The sequence below is a fragment of the Sapajus apella genome, unplaced genomic scaffold (genome assembly GCF_009761245.1).
Source record: "Sapajus apella isolate SASKATOON/1434 unplaced genomic scaffold, GSC_monkey_1.0 scaffold12, whole genome shotgun sequence".
Lineage (NCBI taxonomy): Eukaryota > Metazoa > Chordata > Mammalia > Primates > Cebidae > Sapajus > Sapajus apella.
The window spans coordinates 34,675,793-34,699,590 of NW_022436952.1; the positions used below are offsets into that span (position 1 = coordinate 34,675,793).

General features: G+C 47.0%; 1 protein-coding gene across 2 annotated transcripts in view; it reads left to right on the plus strand.

Annotated features, from left to right (window-relative positions):
• ASIC2 (acid sensing ion channel subunit 2) overlaps nucleotides 1-23,798 on the plus strand; it is a 1,112,453-nt gene that overhangs the window by 1,015,152 nt on the left and 73,503 nt on the right. For both annotated transcript variants that reach the window (XM_032279315.1, XM_032279314.1), the window contains exon 2: nucleotides 6,342-6,492. In XM_032279315.1, coding sequence (XP_032135206.1) covers nucleotides 6,342-6,492 — 151 coding nt within the window. The remainder of the gene's footprint in view (nucleotides 1-6,341; nucleotides 6,493-23,798) is intronic.

The following is a 23,798-nucleotide window of genomic DNA, read 5'->3' on the forward strand; positions in this document are numbered from 1 at the left end:
CCAACTTCAGATTGGTGTTGTCACTGTACCAATAACTAGTTACAATTCAGTTGCTGGAACTCATATGTAGATTTTCAAAGTGGGTTGTACGCATGGAAGCATCTCCCTCTCTACAGAACTCCTTGGCCCCAGTAATCTCATTGGCTGCCCTGGGCTTCCAGCGGCAGGCTTAACATCATTAGGGAATAGACAGTCAGGGGCATGTGGCTGTTTTCTTCCCCCCCCAACTGCTTTAAGATGAGCTTGGTATTATGTGGACATAAGCAGAGAGCACAGAAACTCCCAAACCCCTATTCTTCAATTCATCCCTGACCCCGTCTTCATAAATAACTCATCTCTCTTCTGCTGAAAAGTAGACACAGAGTACTTCCCTCTAGTATGGAAGTCGAGATGTCTATTATGTAACCTTCCAAACAAATCCACCACATGGCATGATTATCTTGCCCAATTTGCAAAAGAGAACACTGGAATTGAGAATGGCCATAGATTGACTAGCTATCCATGAGCTGCCTTTAGCCTACTGTCCCTTCCTTTTAACTTCTCTGATGGGAAGGTCTCACTCATGAGTCTCAGCTCTGCTACCCCTTGGCTTGTGATCTGAAGCAGCCTCAGATTCTCCAACCGTGGATGTGAATATAAAATGCCTCTGCATCAGGGTGGTTGGGACCATAATCAAGAATGAGGCAGCCGGGCACAGTGGCTCCCAATCCTAGCACTTTGGGAGGCTGAGGCAGATGGATCCCTGAGGTTAGGAGTTCAAGACCCGCCAGGCCAACATGGTAAAACCCCATCTCTAATAAAAATACAAAAATTAGGCGGGCATGGTGGTACATGCCCATAATCCCAACTACTACTCAGGAGGCTGAGGCAAGAGAATCGCTTGACCCCAGGAGGCAGTGGTTGCAGTGAGCTGAGATCACGCCACTGCACTTCAACCTGGGTGACAGGGTAAGCCTCCATCTCAAAAAAAAAAAGAAGAAGAAGAGTGAGAGGCCAGCACTGTGGCTCATGCCTGTAATCCCACTGTTTGAGGAAGCCAAGGTGGGATGATTGCTTGAGCCCTGGAGTTTGAGACCAGCCTGGGAAACATAGTGAAACCCTCATCTCCACAAAGAAAATGTTAAAAATTCCCCAAGCATGGTGATGTGTACTTGTAATCCTAACTACTCAAGAGGCTGAGGTGGGAGGATTGCTTGAGCCCAGGAGTTTGAGATTGCAGTAAACCGTGATCGTGCCACTATACTCCAGTCTCTAAACATAACACACCATGCAAGCATTAGCAATGAAAATGATAGTCGTAGGGCTTATTTTTTCTCAGGAGTCCCCCACTCCATTCCTGAAGATCCCCAGGCTTGAAACATGCATCTTTCTTAATTCATAATTAATTCTTACAGACCAATCCAACTAAGTGCAATTCTAGACGCTCAGCAACCGGCAAATCCAGCCCTGCCATCCACAATGGGCCTGTCAGCACTTACCGGGAAAGCAGAGAAATGCCTGGCAAAATAGCAGGTCTGAAGGAGCAGCAAGCTCAACCTGACAGTCTGGACTTCAATAAATTATATTTTCTGGCTGGGGACGATCAGGCATAAATTTGAAGCCTGTGTCCTTAAACGTCATGATGCCCCAAAATGCGGAAAGAGCTGCGTCTTGTTCCAAGTTTGTAGAAAATTGTGTTGTGTGTAAATAGTTCTCTGGCCTTTGATGTTAAGCAGAGAGGAAAATAATCCTCTGAAAAAAGCCAGGCAGGAGCGGCAGTCTCAGCGGCCCAGGCTGGGAGGCCAGCAAAGGCATGCAGCCAGGGAACAGACGCTTTGCTTTCCCTGAGCCTCTCCGCCGGCACCTAGGAAGGTAAACTGTCCCCAGCCATCTTAGTTCCTAAAAGGATTATTTCCTCTAATGCCTTCAGGGACACACAAGCAAAATTGCTTAGGTCCAATTAGGTGGGAAGTGAGAAGGCTCCAGTAGAGAACGGGAGGGAGGGGGAGCTGGGCAAAATGTCAGCATGAGCTCCAGCCAGAACCAGGTGAGGCCAGCCAACACGGAAGGGCACTTCCCAGAGCTGCACAAGGAGATGCGTGGCGGCAGCACCTTAACTCTCATTCATTCATTCATTCATTCACTCAGTCATTCAACAAACAGACACAGTCCCTGCCCTCTCGAAGCTGACAGTCTGGTAGGAAACACATCCAACAAATAGTCATGTAAATAACCATCCAGTTACACACTTTGATAGACGCTACAATGGAAAAATGTAAGAGGTATGAGGCTGTAAGATTTGTCCCGATTTGAATGAAGGCTGGGAGCCTAGGGGAGCCAGGCATCTCTCTGAGAAAGTGGCTTTCAAGCTGAGGCCTCATCAGGAGGAGTTGTTGGCCAGGCAAAGCATGCCAGAAGATTCTAGGCAGAAAATGCTCTAGGCATGTGGAAATGCCTGGCAGGGAAGAGCTTGCTGCACTTCCTGGGAACTGAAAAGGCCAGCATGTTTCAAGCCCATGAGAGCAGGGAGAGACTGTGCCAGGGACTCAACCATACAGGGCCCCAGTGGGGACTGGGGGCTTTATACTAAATGCAACAGGAAGTCACACAAGGATTTTAGGCCTCCTCCTGGTGGTCTCGACTTGATAAAAAGTTTAGCCATCAGAGATTGTTACTTGGCCACCTCTCTGATTTGGCTGCAGTCACCCTCCAGCTCCCCACCCCTGCTACTCTGGTGACCGCCATCCCTGATGAAGCTCTAACCTCCGTCAGCTCACACCTGGCACATTTGCGAACATGCCCCAGCATACTGCCCCCAGGAGAAGGAGCAGGAAAAATCACATTGACACCAAGGTCAGCTGTAGGAGCTGCTACCTGGGCTAGGATGGGTACGAGCCCTGGCAAGGAGGCAGTCAAGGATGGGGAACAAGTCTCTACTCACTCCCACTACAAGGACTTGTCTGCTCCCTCTTTTATAGGGAAAGCCTTCAATTCATGAGGCTTCCATTCCCACTGTATCTGCTCAGAGCAGGCACTCTGTCAATGATCAGTTGAAGTTCAGAGATGGGGGGAACTTAGCAACCCCCTAGACCCTCCATCTCTTTTTGTAAGTGGAAAAATTGAGAGAGACTGGTATAAAGGGAAAGAAAGAGTCCCATCTGGACACTTTCTTGCTGTATAACCTTTAGCAAGTCATTTCTTCTCTGCCGGGTCTCTGTTTCCTAATATGTAAAGTAAGGTGGATTAGCAATATGATCTCTAAGACACTTTTCAGTTCTTACAATTTGTCATCATCTTCAGATGCTTGGGGAGGGTCAACACCTTCACCAGTGGCACCGGGCGTGCTTGGACAGGGCCACGCTCACAGCTGATTTCAGGAGCCCACACCACTCTCTCACCCCAGCCCAGTATTCTGAAGTTCAAGGACCAAAAGGTGAAGGAGTTGGAATTTGCAATAATCTGATGCTAAGCTGAAATTTACTTTTGCTTGCAAATGCCTTCATACAGATAGGCAAATTAATCTTAGAAGCAATTTTGAAGAGACAGAGAGGATATTTAGAATGTCTACAAAGAAAAGCTCTATTTGAGCACCCCAGAAGTCATTCCAGATGTGTGCAACCCCTTACAATGAATGTGCTAACTATGAAATGCTCTTATCTGTTCATTACAGTGATCCCCAAGAACACGTCTCCAAGGGATAAGTTCATTTGCCAAGTTCAATTGTTATATGTAGTAGTTATAATAAAACCTCGTTCTTTGAAAAATCATGTTTTCTTTGGACTTTGCATTAATTCCAGCTGTTCTTCTCTGCCATGAAGCTGAAAGAGTAGGGCTTGGCTGTCCTGAAATAGTGCCGCTGACCAGGGACTCAGAGCTGTTTTGTACAGTGGAGAAAAACATAGAATCTGATGTTTCGTTAACCCTTCCTATAGGTCTTGAAGGCGAGCAGTAGAGCTTGTACTTTTTTGCAATCCTCATAATTCTTGCACATAGTAGGAGCATATGCATATGAATATTGATAGATTGATGGAAAAAGCAAGGCAGAAAGGAGCAGTATGTGGCTAGGAAATGTCCCAGTGACAAAAACCCTCATGTCCCTCCAAGGACAGCACAGCAGAAAGAGCACATGTGTTAGAATCAGACAAATGTAAATTTGAATCTTAGTTTTTCTGCTACTAGCTGTGGGACCTTAGGCAAGTCACTTAGCCTCTCTGGGCCTTGGTGTCCTCCTCCGCACCATAGGTGAAGCAATAACTGCCAATGGTCACAGTTGTAAGAGTTAAATGAGATAACATAGATAAGCATCTAGCACAATTCCTGGCACATGGTAGAGGCCTCCCTTCCTTTCTTCTGTCTAACAATCAAGATTTACATAAGAAGAAAGGCAGCATCCCACAGTCACCTCTGCTATTTTCTTGCCTGTGCACTGAAAGCTGGGAAGCCAAAGAGCCTCCCTGTGGCCTCCATGCTATAGGATGGGACGGTGCAGTGGCGCGTGCTCAGGAAAGGGGCCCAGACCCAAATCTCTATGGCTGCAGGAATCCAATACAGTCAGCCTGGCTCTCTTCCAGCCAATTTTGCCAGATGTAATTTGGCTTCAGCACGAGGTTCCAAAGCAGTTATATAATCATCATAACCCGCAGCATTTGTAGAAAGCTTTTAAGGTTTTAAAGCACTTTTGCATGCATTACCTCATTTGATCCTCTCAATAACCTTGAGAGGTGGAAAAGCCAAAGACTGGAACCCCCATTTTATAGATGGAGGCATTGAGGCTGGGAAGGTTTATGTCGTTCACTTAAAGTCACACTACTAAGAAGTGGCCATGTCAAAACTTGGACAAAGATCTCTGCATTCCTTTCCCTGGGCTTTTCTACACCATCACACTGCCTCTTTGTAATCATACTTTCATCAAGCAAAAGTTGACTGAGCCTCTGTTGTGTGCCAGCAATGTACTAAGTGCCTGGATTCAGAAATGAGAGGCAGAGTCAAATTCAAGAGAGATGCAAGACCAACTATTCAGTAAGTGCCATGCGATGGGTGCTATGATGAAGGAGCAAGGGAAGCGAGTAATCCAACTTGGTCCAGAGTCTCAGGAAGGCTTACTGGAGAAGGAAATGCATTGATCTGGTCTTAGAGTCCAGCTAGAGGTTGTCCAGGCAGAGAGGGAAGTAAGAGGAGTTACTGATGGCAGACGCAGCAAGTGGAAAGCCACAACTGGTGTGAAACAGCAGCATATGACCCGGGACTGCTGCAAGTTGTTTGGTCTGGCTCTACCCACTCACCCACTCACTCATTCATTCATTCAACCTATATTTCTGGAGCACCCCATGTACCAGGCACTATGCTAGCTGCTAGCCATACATACATCATGAGCAAGTAGACGTAGTCCCTGAGCCCCTGGAGTCTACCTTCCAGTGGATGCTGCTGGACTTGGGCAGGAAGCAGCAGAGTGGAAGGAGGAGGAATAGGTGGAGGGCATGGCAGAAGACTGGGCATGCAGGTCTGAAGTCTAGCCTAAAGAGCATTGGGGGCCCTGATGGATTTTCAGCACAGGATTAATGTGATAGAGTTTGCATTTGAAAGTGACCCACAGTCACCTTAGAGGATGGGCTGGAGAAGGTCATCTGGAATCCTGAAGTCCAGCCAGGAAACCAGAGTGATTCAGGCAAAAACGCTTGGGTCCTAAATTCCAGCAGTAAAGAAGACAAAAGGCTAAATTCCAGACAGATATAGAGAGATTACTGATAGGCTCTGCTGGCTGATTGGTCCTCAGGGTAAGGAATAAGAAGAGTGGGCAGAAACTCTGAGTGCCTGGCTTGAGCCCCTTGGCAGATGGCGGTGCTGTTCCCTGGGACAGAAGTGTGAGAGAATTGTCCAGTGGAATGATGAAGCTAAGGAGGAAGTTCGGTTCCCTCTGGACAAGCTGAGTGCCCAGGGTTTGCTGGAAGCATACCTCGAAGGTATGCTTATAAGACAATGAGTGAGACCAGTGTGTCTGGAGGCCAGAAGGGAGCTCAGCATTGGAGGTGTGGATTGAAGGGTCAGGAGTTTACAGATGATATTTAATGCCTGGAAGTGAATAGGACTTCCCAGGGGTAGTGCTCAGAGGAAGAAGAGACCAAATCCTACTGCAACAAGCCCCAAAGGTTATCCAGATTTGCTCTTTGATGCCAGAATTTCACTTGGTAAAAGTCAGGTGCATGGCCAGGGTAAAAAAAAAAAATCACTGGTCCCCAAGAGGGGTAATGGTGACGGGCTGTGGGGACTCTGACCTGCTGTCAGATTTCTGGGGTCTCGCCAATCTCTGGACCCCCATCTGAAGTTACCCATGTGCTTCTCTCTCTCTCTCTTCTCTCCTTCAGGTGTTTACAAAATATGGGAAGTGTTACATGTTTAACTCAGGAGAGGATGGCAAACCTCTGCTCACCACAGTCAAGGGGGGGACAGGCAACGGGCTGGAGATCATGCTGGACATTCAGCAGGATGAGTACCTGCCCATCTGGGGAGAGACAGGTGAGCTGGGCACAGGGACGGGCACTGGGTGATGGTGGAAAGTTGCAGGCCTGACTCTGAAAGGCTGGTGGGCTGTCTTGGCCCAGCCGGTGAGGGACTGCTCTCCAGCAAGGGGCTGGTGACATGCTGGTAAATCATAAAAATGTCCCTGGCTTAGGCTGGGATGCCCTGGTTTTCTCATATTTCACTCTGTGGGAGAGGGATAGGCGATGGGAATATTGGAGAGGGAAGGTAGGTAGGGGGAGGGAAGGCATGGGGGAAGGTTTGAAGTAGCAGGTGTGGTTGGGCAGGTGAGTGGATTGATTTCAGGAGAGGAGGGAAGGATGGAACAGCCTCTTCCTCTCAGTCATGCTGAATATCCCGATTCAGTTAGGAGATCTGAAGGGAAAGCAGCCTGCTGCCCACTGGGGGAAGCTGGAGGGGCTGCAAAGTGTTGGAATACCAAAGGACATGGGCTCAGGGACTTGACACTGTGCCCGTATGAGCCCCTGGGGCACCCATGTGTATAGACCCTAAAGCTTATTTCATGCATTCATTTATGCATTCATTTCTTCAGCAAACTATTCCTTAACCATGTATGCTACCTCAGGCTTTGCACTCAAGTAAGGATATTATGGTGAAAAAGATCAAGTCCTTGATCACGGCCCAGAGGAGTAGACACAATCATAGGAGACAGGGTCAGGGAAAGCACCAAGGGCATCTGAGCAGGGTCTTGAGATGGTCTTGGGTCATCCAGATGGGCCTAATGTAATTACAAAAGTCTTTATAAGAGGGGCTCAGGAAGGTCAGACAGAGGAGAAGGCAGTGTGATGACAGAGGCAAAGACTGGAGTGATGCAGCCACAAGCCAAGGAGTGTCAGCAGCCTCTAGAATTTCGCCAGGAAGAGAAGGTAAAGAGGTGTCCAAGAGTGGGAACCGTGGATTGAAGGGAGACACAAAGTAAGATTAACACTGTGTTCAGGGCATAACAGGAAGGATTCCAGAGGTGGCTCAAGAGGGGATCGTGAGGAGCAGTCTGAAGGGGAGCAGGAGGGGAAAGAAAACTCCAGCAGGAGGGAGGTCCTGAGCCCTCAGGCTGGGGCTGGGGAAGGGGTGGAGGCCAAGCAGCCCAGCCCCCACCTCTTACCACCCCTGTGCTTTGAGCCTATTGACTTTGGACTCCAGAGTCTGGCACTCACCATACCCAGGCTTACCAGGCTGCAGAGGCAGTGAGGGCTTCCAACCCAGCATGACTGACTGTAGACTCCAGGCTCTCTCTCCCCGCCCCTCTCTCAGGAACACCCTGATACAGGGAAGAGTGTAGCCATTTAACTCCCATCACAGCCAGTCCTCTCCTCCTCCAACTGAAAGATAAACTGGCCACACACATGTCACTGCCCCAGTGCCATCTGGCAGCTCACCTCAGGTGCCAGGGCACCCCAAGCCCCATTAGCCACTCGCTGAGGAGATGCTTTGTTGAGCCTGTGTATTCAATGCCTCTCCAGATGAAGAGGGATGAAGGTTTGTGCCCTTGCTGATTTCTGGCATCTCTGAGGGCTGGTGGACAGGGCCTACATTTCCAGGGCATCCTGAGGCCAGCCCAGGCCTGAGACTGTGGAGGCCTATAGACAACCCTGGGTCCAGGGCATAGTCTTGGTCCCCAAAGAGAGGCCTTTCTTGCAAACACCAGAACATATTTGATCATCTAACCATGTGTGGAAGAAGAGAGAAGTAAGGAAATGAAATGAGTCATGGAGACCCCACACTCAAAGCCTAAACAGAAGTTAGTTATGTCCTTTCATGGTAATAGTAGGTTTCCCAGCCTGTTATCTTGATTCAGGAGCAAAAGCACATGTACACACACGCACGCATGCACACATGCACACGCACACACGCACTTTCGGTGCCAGGCCCCCATCACAGGCATCCTCACAAAGTGCAGTTCTCTGTGGGATATGGTCTTGGTCTGAGCACTGGCTACAGGCTACAAGGCTACCCAAGAAGTCTGTATTCTGCCTCCCAAAGACACAGACAGTGAGAAGGAAAGAACCTCTGAGATCATCTATTCCAGGCCAACCTTCCCTTCCCCTGAGGCCTGGCTTGGAGCAGTGATGTCTTTGAAATCGTGCAGTGAGTTCATAGCTGAACCAAGACTGTTCTGACCCAAGCTTTTGGACCCTCAGTCAACCTGACTGGACGATGAGCTATACCAATTCGGGAAAAAAATTCATAATCTTGATTAAGGACTTGTCACATGCTAACACTGAGCAGGTCATCATCAGCAGTGCAGGAGATAGGAGACAAAGACCACACTTTCAGGATCATATAATCTCACTGGGGACACCACATGTGCACACAGGTTCTGCAAGAGAACTCCAGTCTCATTCCTGCCGAGAGTTTGAGTTATCCCTGGGAGATGGACCAGTACACTCAGTGAGACAATTTCCTTTGAGGCTGGGAAGCTGGGGAAGCAGGCTGTGTGAAGAATGGGTTTGAAGCAGGGGCAGGGCGATGGATGGGGCAGAAGAAACAGGTTAGAGAAAAATCCGATCGGTGCCATCCTATAGACCTTTCTGGGCTAATGAAAATGTCTGTCTGCCCCGTCCAATACATTAACCACTAGCCCCTTGTGGCAATTGAGTATTTGTAAGGTGGCTAGGAGAGTGAGGAGTTGAATTTTCTTATTTCAATGGGTTTTTGAGGAACAGGTGCTGTTTGCTTACACGGGCAAGCTCTTTAGTGGTGATTGCCGAGATTTTGTGGCACCCTTCACCCGAGCAGTGAACGCTGTACCCAATGTGTCATCTTTTATCCCTCATCGCACACCCACCCTTTTCTCCACATCCCCAAAGTGCATTGTATCATTCTTAAGCCTTTGCAGAGGAATTGAATTTTTAATATCATTTCATTTTTATTCATTTAAGTTAGAGAGCCACAGAGGGCTAGTGGCCACCATATTGGAGAGCAGTCAGTATATTGGAAAACAGCTTCTGATAACTGTTGACTTCGTGGATTTTGGCTTTTGCAGCCACCTCCTATATTCCTGGGGTCATAATATTCCATATTCCTGGCTTGCCCCTCACCATGACCTTGTGTGTCAGGCAGAACTCCTTGTCCTCATTTTCCAGAAAAGGAGGCTGAGGTTTGGTCACTTCCCCCAGACCCCCTAGGCGGGCCCTTGAATTCATGCATCAGAGCTCCTTCCATCGTACCTTTCTTCGTACCTCTTGGAGATGCTGGTCACCTCAAAGCTGCTTATTTCCTGGCCCAGTGGGAGGTGAGTCCCATGTGAGTGGGAGAGAAGTCAAGACATCTGTTAAAGGACAAGAGGTGGGCTCTGGTAGGTGAGAGATGCTTATCTGTGAAGCTACCTGAGGAGGCGCAGACACATGGCTGCTTGGTCATTGATCCTGAGGATAATGGACACAGCCATTAGGAGGAAGCCTTCCTGACCTGCCGAACCATATGGCCCCACAGATGCCATCTCACTTCCTTAACATTCCCACCTCTCAACCCCAGAGGAAGGAGGCCAGGCCTAGGAGTCCAGGAGGTATTTGGGTGATGATGGAGAGGAAAGGAATTGAAATGTGCCTGTGGCAGTTTGAAGTGCCCAGGCACTTTGATGATGGAGGCAGTGTAGGAAGACAGAGAAGATGGCATGACAAGGTCATGCAGACCCAAGACCACAGCCCAGGACTTCCTTTCCTAACTGTGTGACTAAGGCCAAGTGAATGAGCCTGTTTCCTCATCTGTAAAATAGAGACAAATAAAGCCCATTGGCTTTACAGGATGGCTGAAGGGCTCAAATGAGAGTTCTCTGCAAACTGTAAGCAATAAGAGGGTGATCGTGCCCACCAGCAGGTGGGAAGACAGTCAAAAAGAACTCCAGGAGCAGAGGCTATTCCAAATATCCCACACCTGAGACAGGGCTTTGCAGCATCTCAACATCTGGAGCACCCATTCTGCTCAAAGAAGAGCCTCTGGAACACTTTTGCCTTGCCTTGTGGATGGCTTCACCTCTCAGCAGTGTTAGGAAGCAGTGAGGGAACCACTCTTCTGGGGATAATTCTCACTAACAGGAAGGACCTCTTGGGGAGGTGGTGATGGTATTGACCACCATCGACACAGAGGGCGCCAGGGAGTAAGTTCACAAAAGGCATTCTCTTTGAGTAGACCCAGCTCTATGGGTTCATGCTTAGTGAGTAGACAGTGGCTCTATGAAAATTATCAAAAATGTCCCTTCCTCCAGGCTGACAATGCCCCACACCATGGTGCTCACCTTGGTTATGCATCTTCATGGGGAGAACCCTGGTAATATGCCATTTTAAAGTAAGGGGGTTAGTTGCACGTGGTCCTAGAGAGTATGTCCCAAAATGAGCACTATGGAACCTCAAGAGTTTGGGATATAACATGTTATATGAACAAAAAGGACCCGGGGCCCAAAAGGACTCTAGGGAATTCTGGTTTGAAAACATTAAACACATTTATTCATTGCAGGAATTCTTTAATATAATACATCATGAATCTCTAAGACAGGAATAGTGCATGCAGCATTTATTTCCCAAAGGCCTTTGACCATGGAAATCTCCTTCTTCATGGAAGAGCTCACAAAATATACTTTTGAAAAAGCTGTCCTAGACTGTAGAAGAACAGATTTCATGGCCAGGGTTTTCTAACGGAAATTAAATTGAAGGCAGAAGGGGAGGTTGTTAAAAATGAAATTCTGTGTAGATACCTCTAAGTAACTTCAAAGATAAAAGGAATAGGCAGTGGGTTATCTAGGTTGCACACGAGAAACCTGAATCAAACAAGCTTAGGCATAAAGGAAATTGTATTGTTCTCAGAGTCCAAGGCAAGCTTCAACAACCAGCCAGCAGGAGGGCCAGGGGTGCAGCATCGGGAAGGAGGGGAACCCGAGGCTCCTAAACCTTCAGATCTCTCACTCCTCCTCTCTCTGAATCCCTTTCATTCTCTCACTAGAAACAGACTTATTTTTCCCACACACATATTTTTTCACACATGGCTCCCAACAGATCCTGAGTTTTATATTTTACAGATCCTGCCCCCAGCAAGAGATTGTTTTGACTCTCACTGATGTCCTGTTTAGGAAAAAAAAAAAAACACACACACACACACACACACACACACACAGGAAGGGAATCATTGGCTTAGCTCCAGTCAGTTACCTGCCCCTGGACCAATCAGCAGTAGGCAGGGGTATTAGTTCACCTGAGGACCCTGTAATAGACCTAAGGAAGTTGAGCGGATGGTGGTTGGGGAAGGTGCTCCCAAGAGAACTGCTAGGCAGACAGCTCTGTGGATGGCCACACTGCGTGAGGTGGGGGTGAGGGTGAGAGTTGAGGGTGGGTTACATCTGAGGAGACTGGAATCCGTGTACAGGGAGTTTTCTAACAAATTCTAAAAGGGTAGTTTCCAGTGTCAGTAAGACCACAAATAGGACACTCCCTTTCTCATCTCCTTCTATCCTTCATACACTCCAATGAAATACACTTTTTTATCAAATATAATCTGCTTTGATTTCTCCAAATCCTAGTGTCTATTAGTGTTAACATGATAATACATCAAATATGCTTTTGAGCAAAGGTATTCTTTTTTTAAAGCTATGCTGTTCTGGGGCAAAGATTTGGACACCATCATCCCTCCAGCCTCCTCGCCTCCTACTGCCCTCTCCTCGCCTTGTCAACCTAGCTCTAGTCGCACAGGCTTCTCTGCTGCTTCTTGAACATTCCAGGAACACCCTCACTTTGAGGCATCTGCATTTGCTATTAACCTCTATGAGAATTCTCCTCGCTGACATATCCACATGCCTCACTCCCTCCCTGCATCAATTCTTCACTCAGATGTTGCCTTCTCAATGAGGTCTCCCCAGATTGCCCTGTTCAAAATTGCCACCCTTACCCCTACTCTTCATCCCTCATCCTTGGAAGCTTCGCTGCTTAGAAATCTCTTCCACCAGATACCCTAAACCATCTCTCTCAAGTTCGAAGTTCCATAGATCTCTAGGGCGGGACAAAATGCCTCCGGCCTCTTTGCTAAAGCATAGCAAGAATGAGCTTTACTCCAGTTTTTCAACGAGTTCCTCATCTGCGTCTGAGACCTCCTCAGCCTGGACTTCATTGTCCATATCACTATCAGCATTTTGGTCAAAGCCATTCAACAAGTCTCTAGGAATTTCCAAACTTTCCCACATCTTCCTGTCTTCTGAGCCCTTCAAGTCTCTAGGAAGTTCCAAAATTTCCCACATTTTCCTGTCTTCTTTTGAGCCCTCCAAACTTGTCCAACTTCTGCCTGTTACCCAGTTCCAAAGTGGCTTCCATATTTTCAAGTATCTTTATAGCAGTACCCCACTTTACCAGTACCAATTTACTGTATTAATCCATTTTCATACTGCTATGAAGAAATACCCAAGACTGGGTAATTTGTAAGGAAAAAGAAGATTAATGGACTCACAGTTCCACATGGCTGGGGAGGCCTCACAATCCGCAATCGTGGCAGAAGGCAAAGGAGGGGCAAAGGCACATCTTACATGGTGCAGGCAAGACAGCATGTTCAGGGAAACTGCCCTTTATAAAACCAACAGATCTCATGAGACTTATTCACTATCACAAGAACAGCACAGAAAACCCACCCCCATGATTCAATTACCTTCCATGACACATGAGGATTATGGGAGCTACAGTTCAAGATGAGATTTGGTGGGGACAAAGACAAACCATATCTCCTTCATTTCCCTATTTGTTTTTTACTGTCTGCCCCTTCCACTAAACACAAGTCCCAGGAAGTCAGAGACTTGGGACTGTCTGGCTCACAGATAAGTATCAGGGCAGTACCTATTTGTTGAGAGGAAAAAACGGTGCTGAAATTGTGAACACTGTCGGGGCCAGGGTGAGGCAGAAGCCCACATTAATAAGTAGCCACTCTCTGCCATGAACCATCCCAATCCTCTGCTACCAAGGTGTTATCATCTTCGTTGCAGGATGAGGACACAGAGCCCAGGGAGGTTGTAAGCTTCCCAATGGCACATACCTAGTTAAGCAGTTGAACCAAGTTTAAAACCCATGTCCAAACCCAAAAGGGATGTTCCCTCCACTAAATTCCCTTAGTGTTCACAATGTGGTCATAAAAACACTGCCATGAAGATAGCACAGGGAAAGAGGTTTAAGCAGCATCTCTGGAGAGAGAATGGCATATAATGATGTCTGCTGCCATCCTCCTTGTCTATTTTTTCCTCTTTTCCTCTTCAAAAGCAGAGCCATTATACTGAATGAAAGCTTTAGCAGAGTCCACGTAGAAAACAGACAAAAGCAGCCTGGCTCTGGTTCCACTGGAGATGGAAACCCCTGTTTGTTTTTTCCTTTGCTCCCCGTGATCAACCCTGAGACACCCCTGAGGATGCCCCATTTGAAAACCACTGCATGGGAGGGCAGATGTCATTGGGAAAAAAAAAGTGCTGGTTGGCTCCATGGCTGTGTCCATCCCAGAGACCAACCCTAAGCACCCTTTTCCCTTTTCCTGGGATGGTGAAAGAAGCTCATTTCCGCAGTGTGCCAGAGCTGCAGGGAAGCCAACATTTAGACTTCTGATTAAACATGGTAGGTTGAACATATGTGTTTATATGAGGCCCCCTTCCTAGACCCCACCTAAATGGCAATCAAAGGTATTTTTTAATATATGTAAGCATAAACCCATAGGACAAAGAGGACGGGAGAAAAGACAACAGTAAGCAGATGCCAGCTAATTTTTGGAAGATGTAAAGCAGATGAATGAGTGGCAACTGACTTGGCACATTAGACGAGCCTGAGAACTGAGGGCCTGCACTGGGGAAGCCAGCAAAAGCCAACAGACATCATCTGAGAACCCCTAGAAAGGATTGAGAATTGGATGCATAAGATACTGCTGAAGACAGATTTGAGAGGTGGGGGTAAAACTAGGAGGAGGAGGAGCTGAAAGTCTGTAAAAGGAACTATTATGCCCCCCAGACATCCTTCCGTGGCCAGAAGCAGCCACAGGCTCTGGGCCTGGGGAGATCAGGTACAGCTGAGGGCATAGGTGAGGTGCTATACAGAAAAACCAGGAGGTGAGGGAAAGTCTACTTACTGAGTAGTTAGACCTTCAGCCAGACTAACTTACCCTACCCATACCTGAGCAGAAATTTGAGGGGATCCCTTTCCTGGAGAAACTGGCAAGCTCAAGAGAAAAGACCCACAGACAACAACAGTGAGGAATCCTTAAAAGATTGAGTTAGGTCACCCTAGAATGAAGTCCCTTGATGTGTGCCCCTCAACACAAGGAAAGGCAATACAGCCTTTAGGGGCCTTTTACTCCTGAATGAACTGCCAAAGAGCCAGGTATTTGAGGGAAGCCACTGGAAGGCAAGGAACCCAAATCAAACCACAAAGAAACATTGAGGAAATAGAGACAATGGCTAACAGCACAAGATATAGGGCCAGGCTGTCTGGGTTCAAATCCCAGCTGTGACACTTACCAGCTGTGTGACCTGTGTTACTCCTAAAATGAAAATAATATTATCCACATTTATAGGGTTATTGGGAGGATTGAAGTGCATTAATATTTATGAAGTGCTTAGAAAAGTGTCTAGATAATATTAGACACTATAGAAGCGTTTGATAAATAAAAAATAAATGAAGGAAGCAGGAGAAAACATCAAAACATGTTAATTAAAATTCTCAAGAGAGATAAGAGATGATCCTGCATCCATAACCACAAGCTCAGGATGTTATTAAAAAGAAACATTCAGAGAGGAAGAAATTAAATTTAAAATATGATTGCAAACTTTTTTAATCCATAGAAGGACTGGAACTGAGGACATCTCCCAAAAAGGTAAAATAATAAGACAAACAGGTAGAAAGTGAGAGAAAAGTATGAAAATCAGAGGGTCCATCCAGGAAGCTATTCTAGAGCATCCTGTTACTAGGAGTTCTAGAGTAGTAAAACCAAGAGAATGGAGAAGAGGACATTATCAAAGGACTAATATAACAAAAATGCTCAACTGAAGTATGTGATTGCCCAGATGGAAAGAGTTCATGAGTCCTGTCTGCAATAGCAGGAAAAAAAAAAAGACCAAGACACATCCTGGTGAAATTCGGGCTAACAGAAATAAAGAAAAAAAATCTTTAAAGTTTCTGGGTAGAAAAAAAAATTCACATACCTGGGATCTGGAATGAGAACGGCCTAGGACTCCTCAACAGAAGCAACCAAAGTGAGTGACAATGGCAAAATGCTTTCCAATTTCGGAGGGGAAGCTTTCTTTTCTAAACAACCAGCAGTAATTTTCTATACCCAGGAAACTATAAATGAAGTGTGAGGGTAGAATTTGGTTTCCCAAGAAATGTGTCTCCCAGGTAGACGTTTTCAGGAAGTTATTGGGGAATGAGAAAGTCAGTCAAGAATTGCATAAAATTCCAGAAACAAAGATCTGGGCTAAGAGAATTTCCTGATGAGGTTGAAGAGAAGAACCGGGGTGACAGTGGAGCGGGAGACCTAGAGAGCAACCCATCCAAACTGGAGCAGGAAGAGGTTGGCTCCACAAGGGATGGCCCTTGTGGGTTTGGCTGGCTGTCCTGAGGCATTTTACTCTGTGGCACTCTACCATAGAGTCTGGGGTTTCTAGTGATGGGTACTAGCAAGCCAAACAAACCAACAAGGAAAAGGCAAGGTAAAACAAAACGGAATATTTGTTTCACAAGAAAGAGATAAAAATAACATCGTATACTGCAAGGCTAGGCTGTGCACAATATTTACAGAGCCATGGTTGTGTAAAAGCTGGGTACCAATTTAACCAAAATATCATATCATTGTATTTGGAGGGCAAAAGGAAAGGAAGCGTCATGGAACACATCATCTGAGAAGCCTGCATCCTCCCATCTTCTGTGATTAGGTAGGAATCACGCAGATAACATAATATGATTGCAGATGATTCCTACTTGCTAGGAATTCAGTAGACAGTAGCTACAATTTTTTAAAACCAAGAAGTAACTCTCCAGCAGTTGACATGCATGGAAATATGAAAGTAAACACCAGAAGAAACAGCTAAAACAGCTGGGAGTTGTTGCTTCTGAGAAGCAGGACTCAGGGGTAGGAAGAGGTGGAGCAGGAAACTGCTGGTTTTCATTAGAAGCCTTACAACACCACTTGCTTTTTAAATTATGTACATATATTTCTTTGATAAAAATAATAATTAAATTTAAAATCATCATAAATTTTTAGCATAGCTGGAAGGCCTGAGCAGCTACCACGGGTAGCACGTTTCTCATCCCCCTTTACAAATGGGGCAGAACAAACGTGGGTGGTGATGGTTGCTATGGTTTCTTCGACATCTCTGCTCCCGGGAAAACCTCTTGTCATGGTGCCAGGTCCTAAGGACCTCCCCAGGATGAGAGGAGCAGGCTCTGGCCTGAATCCTGAGTGTCCAGGCCACAGGGACCTGCAGCAGCTGGCTGAGATGCTAGGCTCACTCTCAGAGTGGGCCTGTGCTGGATACAGGGTCTCCGCAGGTGTCCGAGGACTCTGCAGAAATGATGCCATAAATCAGAAACACCACTGGAGGCAGGTATCCGTTCAGCAGCTGGAAACAGCCTGTTTTCGTTCTGGGAAGATGTGCATAATGTACATGTTAAGTGTGATGCAGAAAATCCACGTGATCTAGTTAAAACTCCCAGCCAGCGCAAGGGTCCGAGGAGAACAGCTAGGAAGCAGATGAGACAGCCCCACCCTCAGATCTCCTGTCCCCATTTTAGTAAATCTCAACTGCACACCTACTGTGTGCCAGGCACCTCAGTGCTACAGATGAAGGGACCAGTCCAGATTTTTGAAGAGTTTATAATCTAGGGAATATCTGAAGGGCTCTTCTTAGATGGTAGACAGAAATTCATTCACCCAACAGCTTTCGTATAAAGTGTCTAAGGAGCAGTCTGGTTGGGGAACTTGTCAACAATTGTCACCAAATGCTGTGATGGAGAGAGGATAGATTGAGAACCTAGGAGGGAATACTCGGTTCCAGAAGGGAAGACAAGAGTATCTAAAGGGAGGCTTTGGAGAGAAGTTGACCTTTGGTTTTAGTCTCAGGGCTGTTTGCCAGGTTGCTGGGCAGTGTGTGGGAGTTAGAGGAAAATTTGAGGACCTGGAGAGCTGGGAGAGCTGAGGTCCCAAGCAGAGGGAGAGGAAGGAGGAGCAGAGACCAAGAATGGCCTAGAATGTGCAAGAGCATCTGCATCTAAGGATGAGACCTGGGGCTAGAGAGATAGGTGGAGGCCAGATCACCAGGGGCCTGTGTGTTCTGCAAAAGCGTGGATGTTCTCCTGGGAGTCCTGTTAAAGTGTAATCCCCTGACCAGCAGCATCAGCATCACCTGGGAGCTTCTTGGACATGCAGAATCTCTGCCCCCACCCCCACTCCCAAGTCTATGTTGCAACAACATCCTCAGGGAGATTCATGTGCACACCCAAGTATAAGAAGCTCTGATCCAGACCACTGTTCCCACCATTTGGAAGAATGAGGATGTCTTCTTAACATCAAAATATTTCTCAGAAATTACCCCACATGAAAGCTCTGGTGCTTTTTTATTTCATTGAAAGAATATCGTATAACAAAAGGTTGCCATGAATCCAGTAATGCTTTGGATGATTTTGAATTCTATAATCACATCACAATCTATATACATAATCCATTCAGCAATCTGGCTGTACCTAACTTCCAGCATCAGTGTGTGTAAACAGAATTTTTACAAGTAGAATCTTAATCACTCACCAACTTTCCCTACAATTTGAGACATTTTCTGATGGCTTTTCAAGGGTGATAAACTCCTGAACATCAGTTACCCACCCAGAATCTTCAGCCTTCTTATCAAGTAATTTATAATCTCTGAGCCTGAATGCACTAGGAAAACTCATTATTTAAAGAATCCTTGAGATAAATCTTTTGGTAATGAGACTAGCCCCAACTCCACACACGATGCTTTCACAAATATATGTTTTGCAAATACTCTGTTTAGCAGAAATGAAAGTGTAGCCACATTTCTCAGTTGCATAACTAAGAACTAACATTAACCATCTCGTTCCCGGACATGGCCACATCACCCCACAGTGTACAAGGTGCTTTCCTTATACAGTGCTTTATTTTCCTTATACAGTGTATTCCGTCCTCCGATATTCATACACTCCTATGATGTAGACAGGGCAGTTCTAGTCATTTAACAGATTAACTCATTTTAAAATGCAGTAAGTGGCTGAGCGCAGTGGCTCACGCCTGTAATCCCAGCACTTTGGGACGCCGAGGCGGGTGGATCATCTGAGGTCAAGAGTTTGAGACCAGCCCGGCCAACATGGAGAAACTCTCTCTCTACTAAAAAAAAAAAAAAAAAAAACTAGCCAGGCTTGGTGGTAAGCGCCAGGGAGCTGAGGCAGGAGAGTCACTTGAACCCAAGGCGGAGGTTGCAGTGAGCAGAGATCACGCCATTGCACTTCAGCCTGGGTAACAGAGCAAGATTTGCATCCAAAAAAAAAAAAAAAAAAATGCAGTAAGCAGAGACATTGAGTGACTTTCCCACAACCTCATGGCTAAGAAGTATTAGAATAGGATTTGAATCCACATCTGATTTAATCCTCCTTGGTTCTTTCCATGCAGAGCTAGTGTTCCTTAAAAATGAAAAAAGAAAGAAAAAGATTGCTTTGGGTAACACTCTGATCAACAAAGTGTAACATGTTTTTGCTGCAGGACGTCATAGGGTCTTTAACATATTAGTATGCTCCATGCTTTGCAGCAGGGGCTGAAGTGTGCAGCCTTCGCCAAACTCTTGTGGACACTTGCTAACATCTCCTGGATCGCCAGCCATTGGTGAGAACACTACTGCATCACGCTGCCACCCAGAACAGACATAATTGCAGCCCATCCCGCGTGGGGACACAATGTTGATTTTTTTCGTCCTCCAGAAGCTTGCCTAGCTTCAAAATATCACCTGTGAGCAATCAAGCGTGAGCTTTCCCATCTTTGTGCTGATTTCGGATCTTCTTAACTAGGGATGCTGCCTTACTGTGCCTATCTGTCAGGGAAGAGTTGGAGAGGAAGGACAAGATGCACACTGCCCAATTTTAGATAGGCAGCAATTTGTGGATTCTTTGTGCTGTCTTTAGAAAAATCAGCCTCTTCTGACTCGATGTGAGCTCTGAACACCCCCATCTACTTTTTTAAAATCTGTTTTTCAGGAGATTAAAATGAGATGCAGTGAGGTGAAGACACTTGCATATAGCCCTCAGCTCATAGAATTTTAGAGCCAAAAGTAACCTGAGAGATCAGTCCCTACTTCATTTGGACAAAAAAGAAGCTATAGCTCAGAGAGGCAATATAACTTACCCGAGGTCACATGGCAATTAAATGGTGGGGCTAAGAGTCAAACCCAGGTCTCTGTGATTTCAGAGCCCATGTTATTCTTGATGCACTTCTCTGCCTCTCTTCCCTGGCCTTGGGCTTCCCTGAACTTCTCTGGTGTGCACAGGGGAGCAGGGTCTAAAATGACACCACTAGTTGACTTCAAACAGCATCCACTGGCCCTTTCCACCAGGCTCTCAAGGCTGGGGCTGGGACTCTGGTCCTTCCCTGTTACCATCACTGTCCCACACTCACTGAGCTTCTAAACTCTGAGATGAAAGAATAAGACTGCTAAGCCCATTGCAAAGTAAACTCTTACTCCTCCCCATCCTTCCCTGTCCAGCTTGGAAATTCATCAGCTTGTCATCTGGAACCAACGTGTCTTCTAGCCCACTAACAAAAGGCAGAGGAAGGTGAGGAATCTAGAGACCTGGATCTCAGCCACTGTCCACCTGCCACTTGCCACGTGGCCCTTGGCCACTGTCTTCTCTGTAAGCTTCCATTTTCTCACTTGAAAGGTGAAAACTTTTACCTTCTCACCTGAAAAGGTAAAGTTAGTTAAATTGTCAATGGGTCTCCTAGCTCCAAAATTCTGTGCAGCCATGAGTCATTGGCCCCGTGTGTGTCCTTTACTTTCTATGAGCTTTGGTTTCTTCATCTGTAAAATGAGCATAATGTAAAAAAGTAAAATAGAATGTAATGAAATGGAGATACTGACACCTGCCTCAGCACAGCTCAGAGGAGCCAGCAGGATCAAGTCTGAAAACCCTGAAGCTTACCATACATCTGCCAAGATTGTCGTTCGCCATGACCCAGAGGGGATGCAAAGCTCAGCAGCTCAGGGTCCCAGCCTGCAAAGTCCCAAAAGACCCAAACCAGTGAGGATGTGTTCAGTGGTGCTAGAAAGGCACACAATATGTGGGCAAGGCCACGTGGCAGGGGGCAAAAAGCACAGGCCTTGGAGTCCAGCTGACAAGGGTTGGATTCTGGATCTGCTTTGTGTGGCTAGAGCCAGCTGACCTCTCTGAGCCTGTTTCCCTGTCTGTAAAATGGGGGCACCTGCCTCTAAGGGTAACTGTGAGGAGTTAATGAAATGGTTAGCTGGCCTCTGACTATGTCCCTGCCACTCTAGTCTCCTTGTTGTTCTCAAAGTGGGCCCAGTGCACACCTGTTTCAGAGCCTTGGCACTTGCTCTTCCCTCCACCTGGAACACTTTCTCCTGGGTCATCCCATGGCTCATTGCTCACTTCATTCTGGTTACTACACAAAGACCATCACCTTGAACAGGCCTTTCCTGACTCTCAGCCAAGAGAGCCACACCTGCCCTGCACCTCTTCTGTGTCACTTCTCCTGGCATTTGCCAACGCTGGCCTGACATTACACGTGTACCTATTTGTTGTTCACCTCCCCCACCAGAACACGAGCTCCAGGAGGACAGAGGTTTCACTGTGCTCTCAGCTTCACTGTGCTGGATAGGGGCCTCCACAGGTGTCCAAGGACTCTGGAGCAATTATGCCATAAATCAGGAAAACGCTTGGAAGCAGGTATCCATTTAGCAGCCAGAAGCAGCCTGACTTCTTTCATTCTGGGAAGATGAGCTTCATGCACATGCTAAGTGTGATGCAGAAAATATACATAATTTAGTTAAAACTCCAAGCCGGCCAGGCAAGCGTCCAAGGCCAGTGGCATGTGCTCACCTTTGATGCATAACTGTCCAGTGAGCGAGGGGACACACGTGGACTGCTGTGAAGCATCCAACTCTGTGTCTTGTCCTTAAGCGGGTCAGTTCTTCCTTTCTGTTTCTATGAACTCCAACGCAGCATTTCAGGAAATGCTTTAGGGAAATAAATAACAACAATGTTCCCATATTTCAGAGATAGTTTCTCTCTTTCTTTTTTTTTTTCTTTTTCAGAGTCTCACTCTGTCACCCAGGCTGGAGTGCAATGGCGCGATCTCAGTTCACTAATTTTTTGTATTTTTAGTAGAGACAGGGATTCACCATATTGGCCAGGCTGGTCTCGAACTCCTGACCTCAGGTGATTCACCCAGATTGTCCTCCCAAAGTGCTGGGATGGGACCCTGGACTGAATAAAATATGATCTCCTCTCTTGAGGAATTCATCAATGGGAGAGATGGACACAAACCCACAGGCATCCAGGAGCATATGGATAGGAGTCTGGACGGGGTGATGCTGTACAGAAACCACAGAACAATTGACTCTACTGGAGGGAAGGGGGATGTGTTTGTGGATTGCCTGGATTCTCTCCCACTCTGTGAACCTATCCAAAAGGATTCCTGGCTGAGGGTCTCTTTTCCTAAAACCCCATGTCAGCCACTGGACTCCTTGTCTAGATGATGAGAGCCCTGCCTACCCTTCCCTGGGTCCCTGTCTGCCTACTAGGCCTTCCTTTCCACATAGCCCCTGGCCTTGGAAGTCTCACCCTGCTCCAGACCCCTATGCCTGCCTCAGTCAATAGCCCCCACATTTTCCATGGGTTGTGCCCTTCTGGTGGCTGGCGCCAGCCCTTCCTTCTCAGCCACTCTGTTCTGTGCCAGCTTTAGTGTGTCCCCAAACCCTCCCCAAGCCACAGCCTGAGTGTGGACATGACCTCCCTCTCTTCATCCCTGACTCCCAACCCCTATCGTTATTCTCTCCCATTCCTGCATGTATCCATTCTCTCCCCATTTTTTTCTTTGAGGACATTCCTTGATTTGGACTCTAGGTTGGCCTTGCCCATTCATCAGTGATTGAGGTTTGACCCATAAATCTCCCCCTTACTCATTCTTTAGGCATCCCCTGAGTGCCTGCTGTATGCCTGGCCCTGGGCAGGACCTTTGAGGTCCAGAGAGACAGCCCAGAACTTGGCCTCAGGATGTTCCAGCCCCCTGGAAGAAACAGTTAAAGGCTCATCACCACATGCTATGGCAGGGGCTGCAGTAGACAGATGTGGAAGATACAACAGAGCAAGAGAAAGAGTTGCTTTGGATGGGGTTGGGGAGCTGAATCTTCATTGACAAGTGGGAAGATGGTCAGGTGAACAAGGTAGAAAGACATTCCAGACAGAAGGAGATGCATGTGCATTTGTGCAGAGTGGGAACGGGAGATGCCCAATCCAGGCAGCCCTGTATGGATTGCCAGGAGGCAGAGGCTGCTCTGAACAAGGCTGGGGAAGGGCTGGATAAGGAGCCTGGGGTCCTTGGAAACATGGGAGGGAGTTATGCAGTTTGCATTTTGGAAAGCTCGTTCAGCAGACTGTTTGGAGAAGGTAAGATGGAGAGGGGGATCTGGTAAAGGTTTATACAGTCCCATAAGTTCATTCTCCACCAGTTGTGAGCACTGAACATTTAGGATCAGCCAGGCTCTGCACTGCCCCCGACCTCCCACTGCCAACAGCCATTTCTCCTGCCAAAGGTAAAAAGGGGGAAAGCTTCCCTTCTAGTTGGCCATTACAGCCCCAAGGGGCAAACACCTTGGCATACAAGAAAGCCCTGCATTTTTTTTTTTTTTTTTTTTTTTTTTGAGAGGAAGTCTTGCTCTTTTCCCCCAGGCTGGAATGCAATGGCGCAATCTCAGCTCATTGCAACCTCCACCTCCCTGGTGCAAGCAGTTCTCCTGCCTCAACCTCCCAAGTAGCTGGGATTACAGGTGCCTGCCACCACGTCTGACTAATTTTTGTATTTTTAGAAGAGACAGGGTTTCACCATGTTGGCCAGGCTGGTCGCGAACTCCTGACCTCAGGTGAGCCACCCACCTCGACCTCCCAAAGTGCTGGGATTACAGGCATGAGCCACCGCGCCCAGCCAGCCATGCATTTTTATTTTCACTGCTGCATCATCATGTTTTCCTCCTCCTGATACCCTCACCTTCAGCTCATGACCCAGAAGAAAAGTTAGTCAATAAAATAAAAAAGTTTGGCTCATAA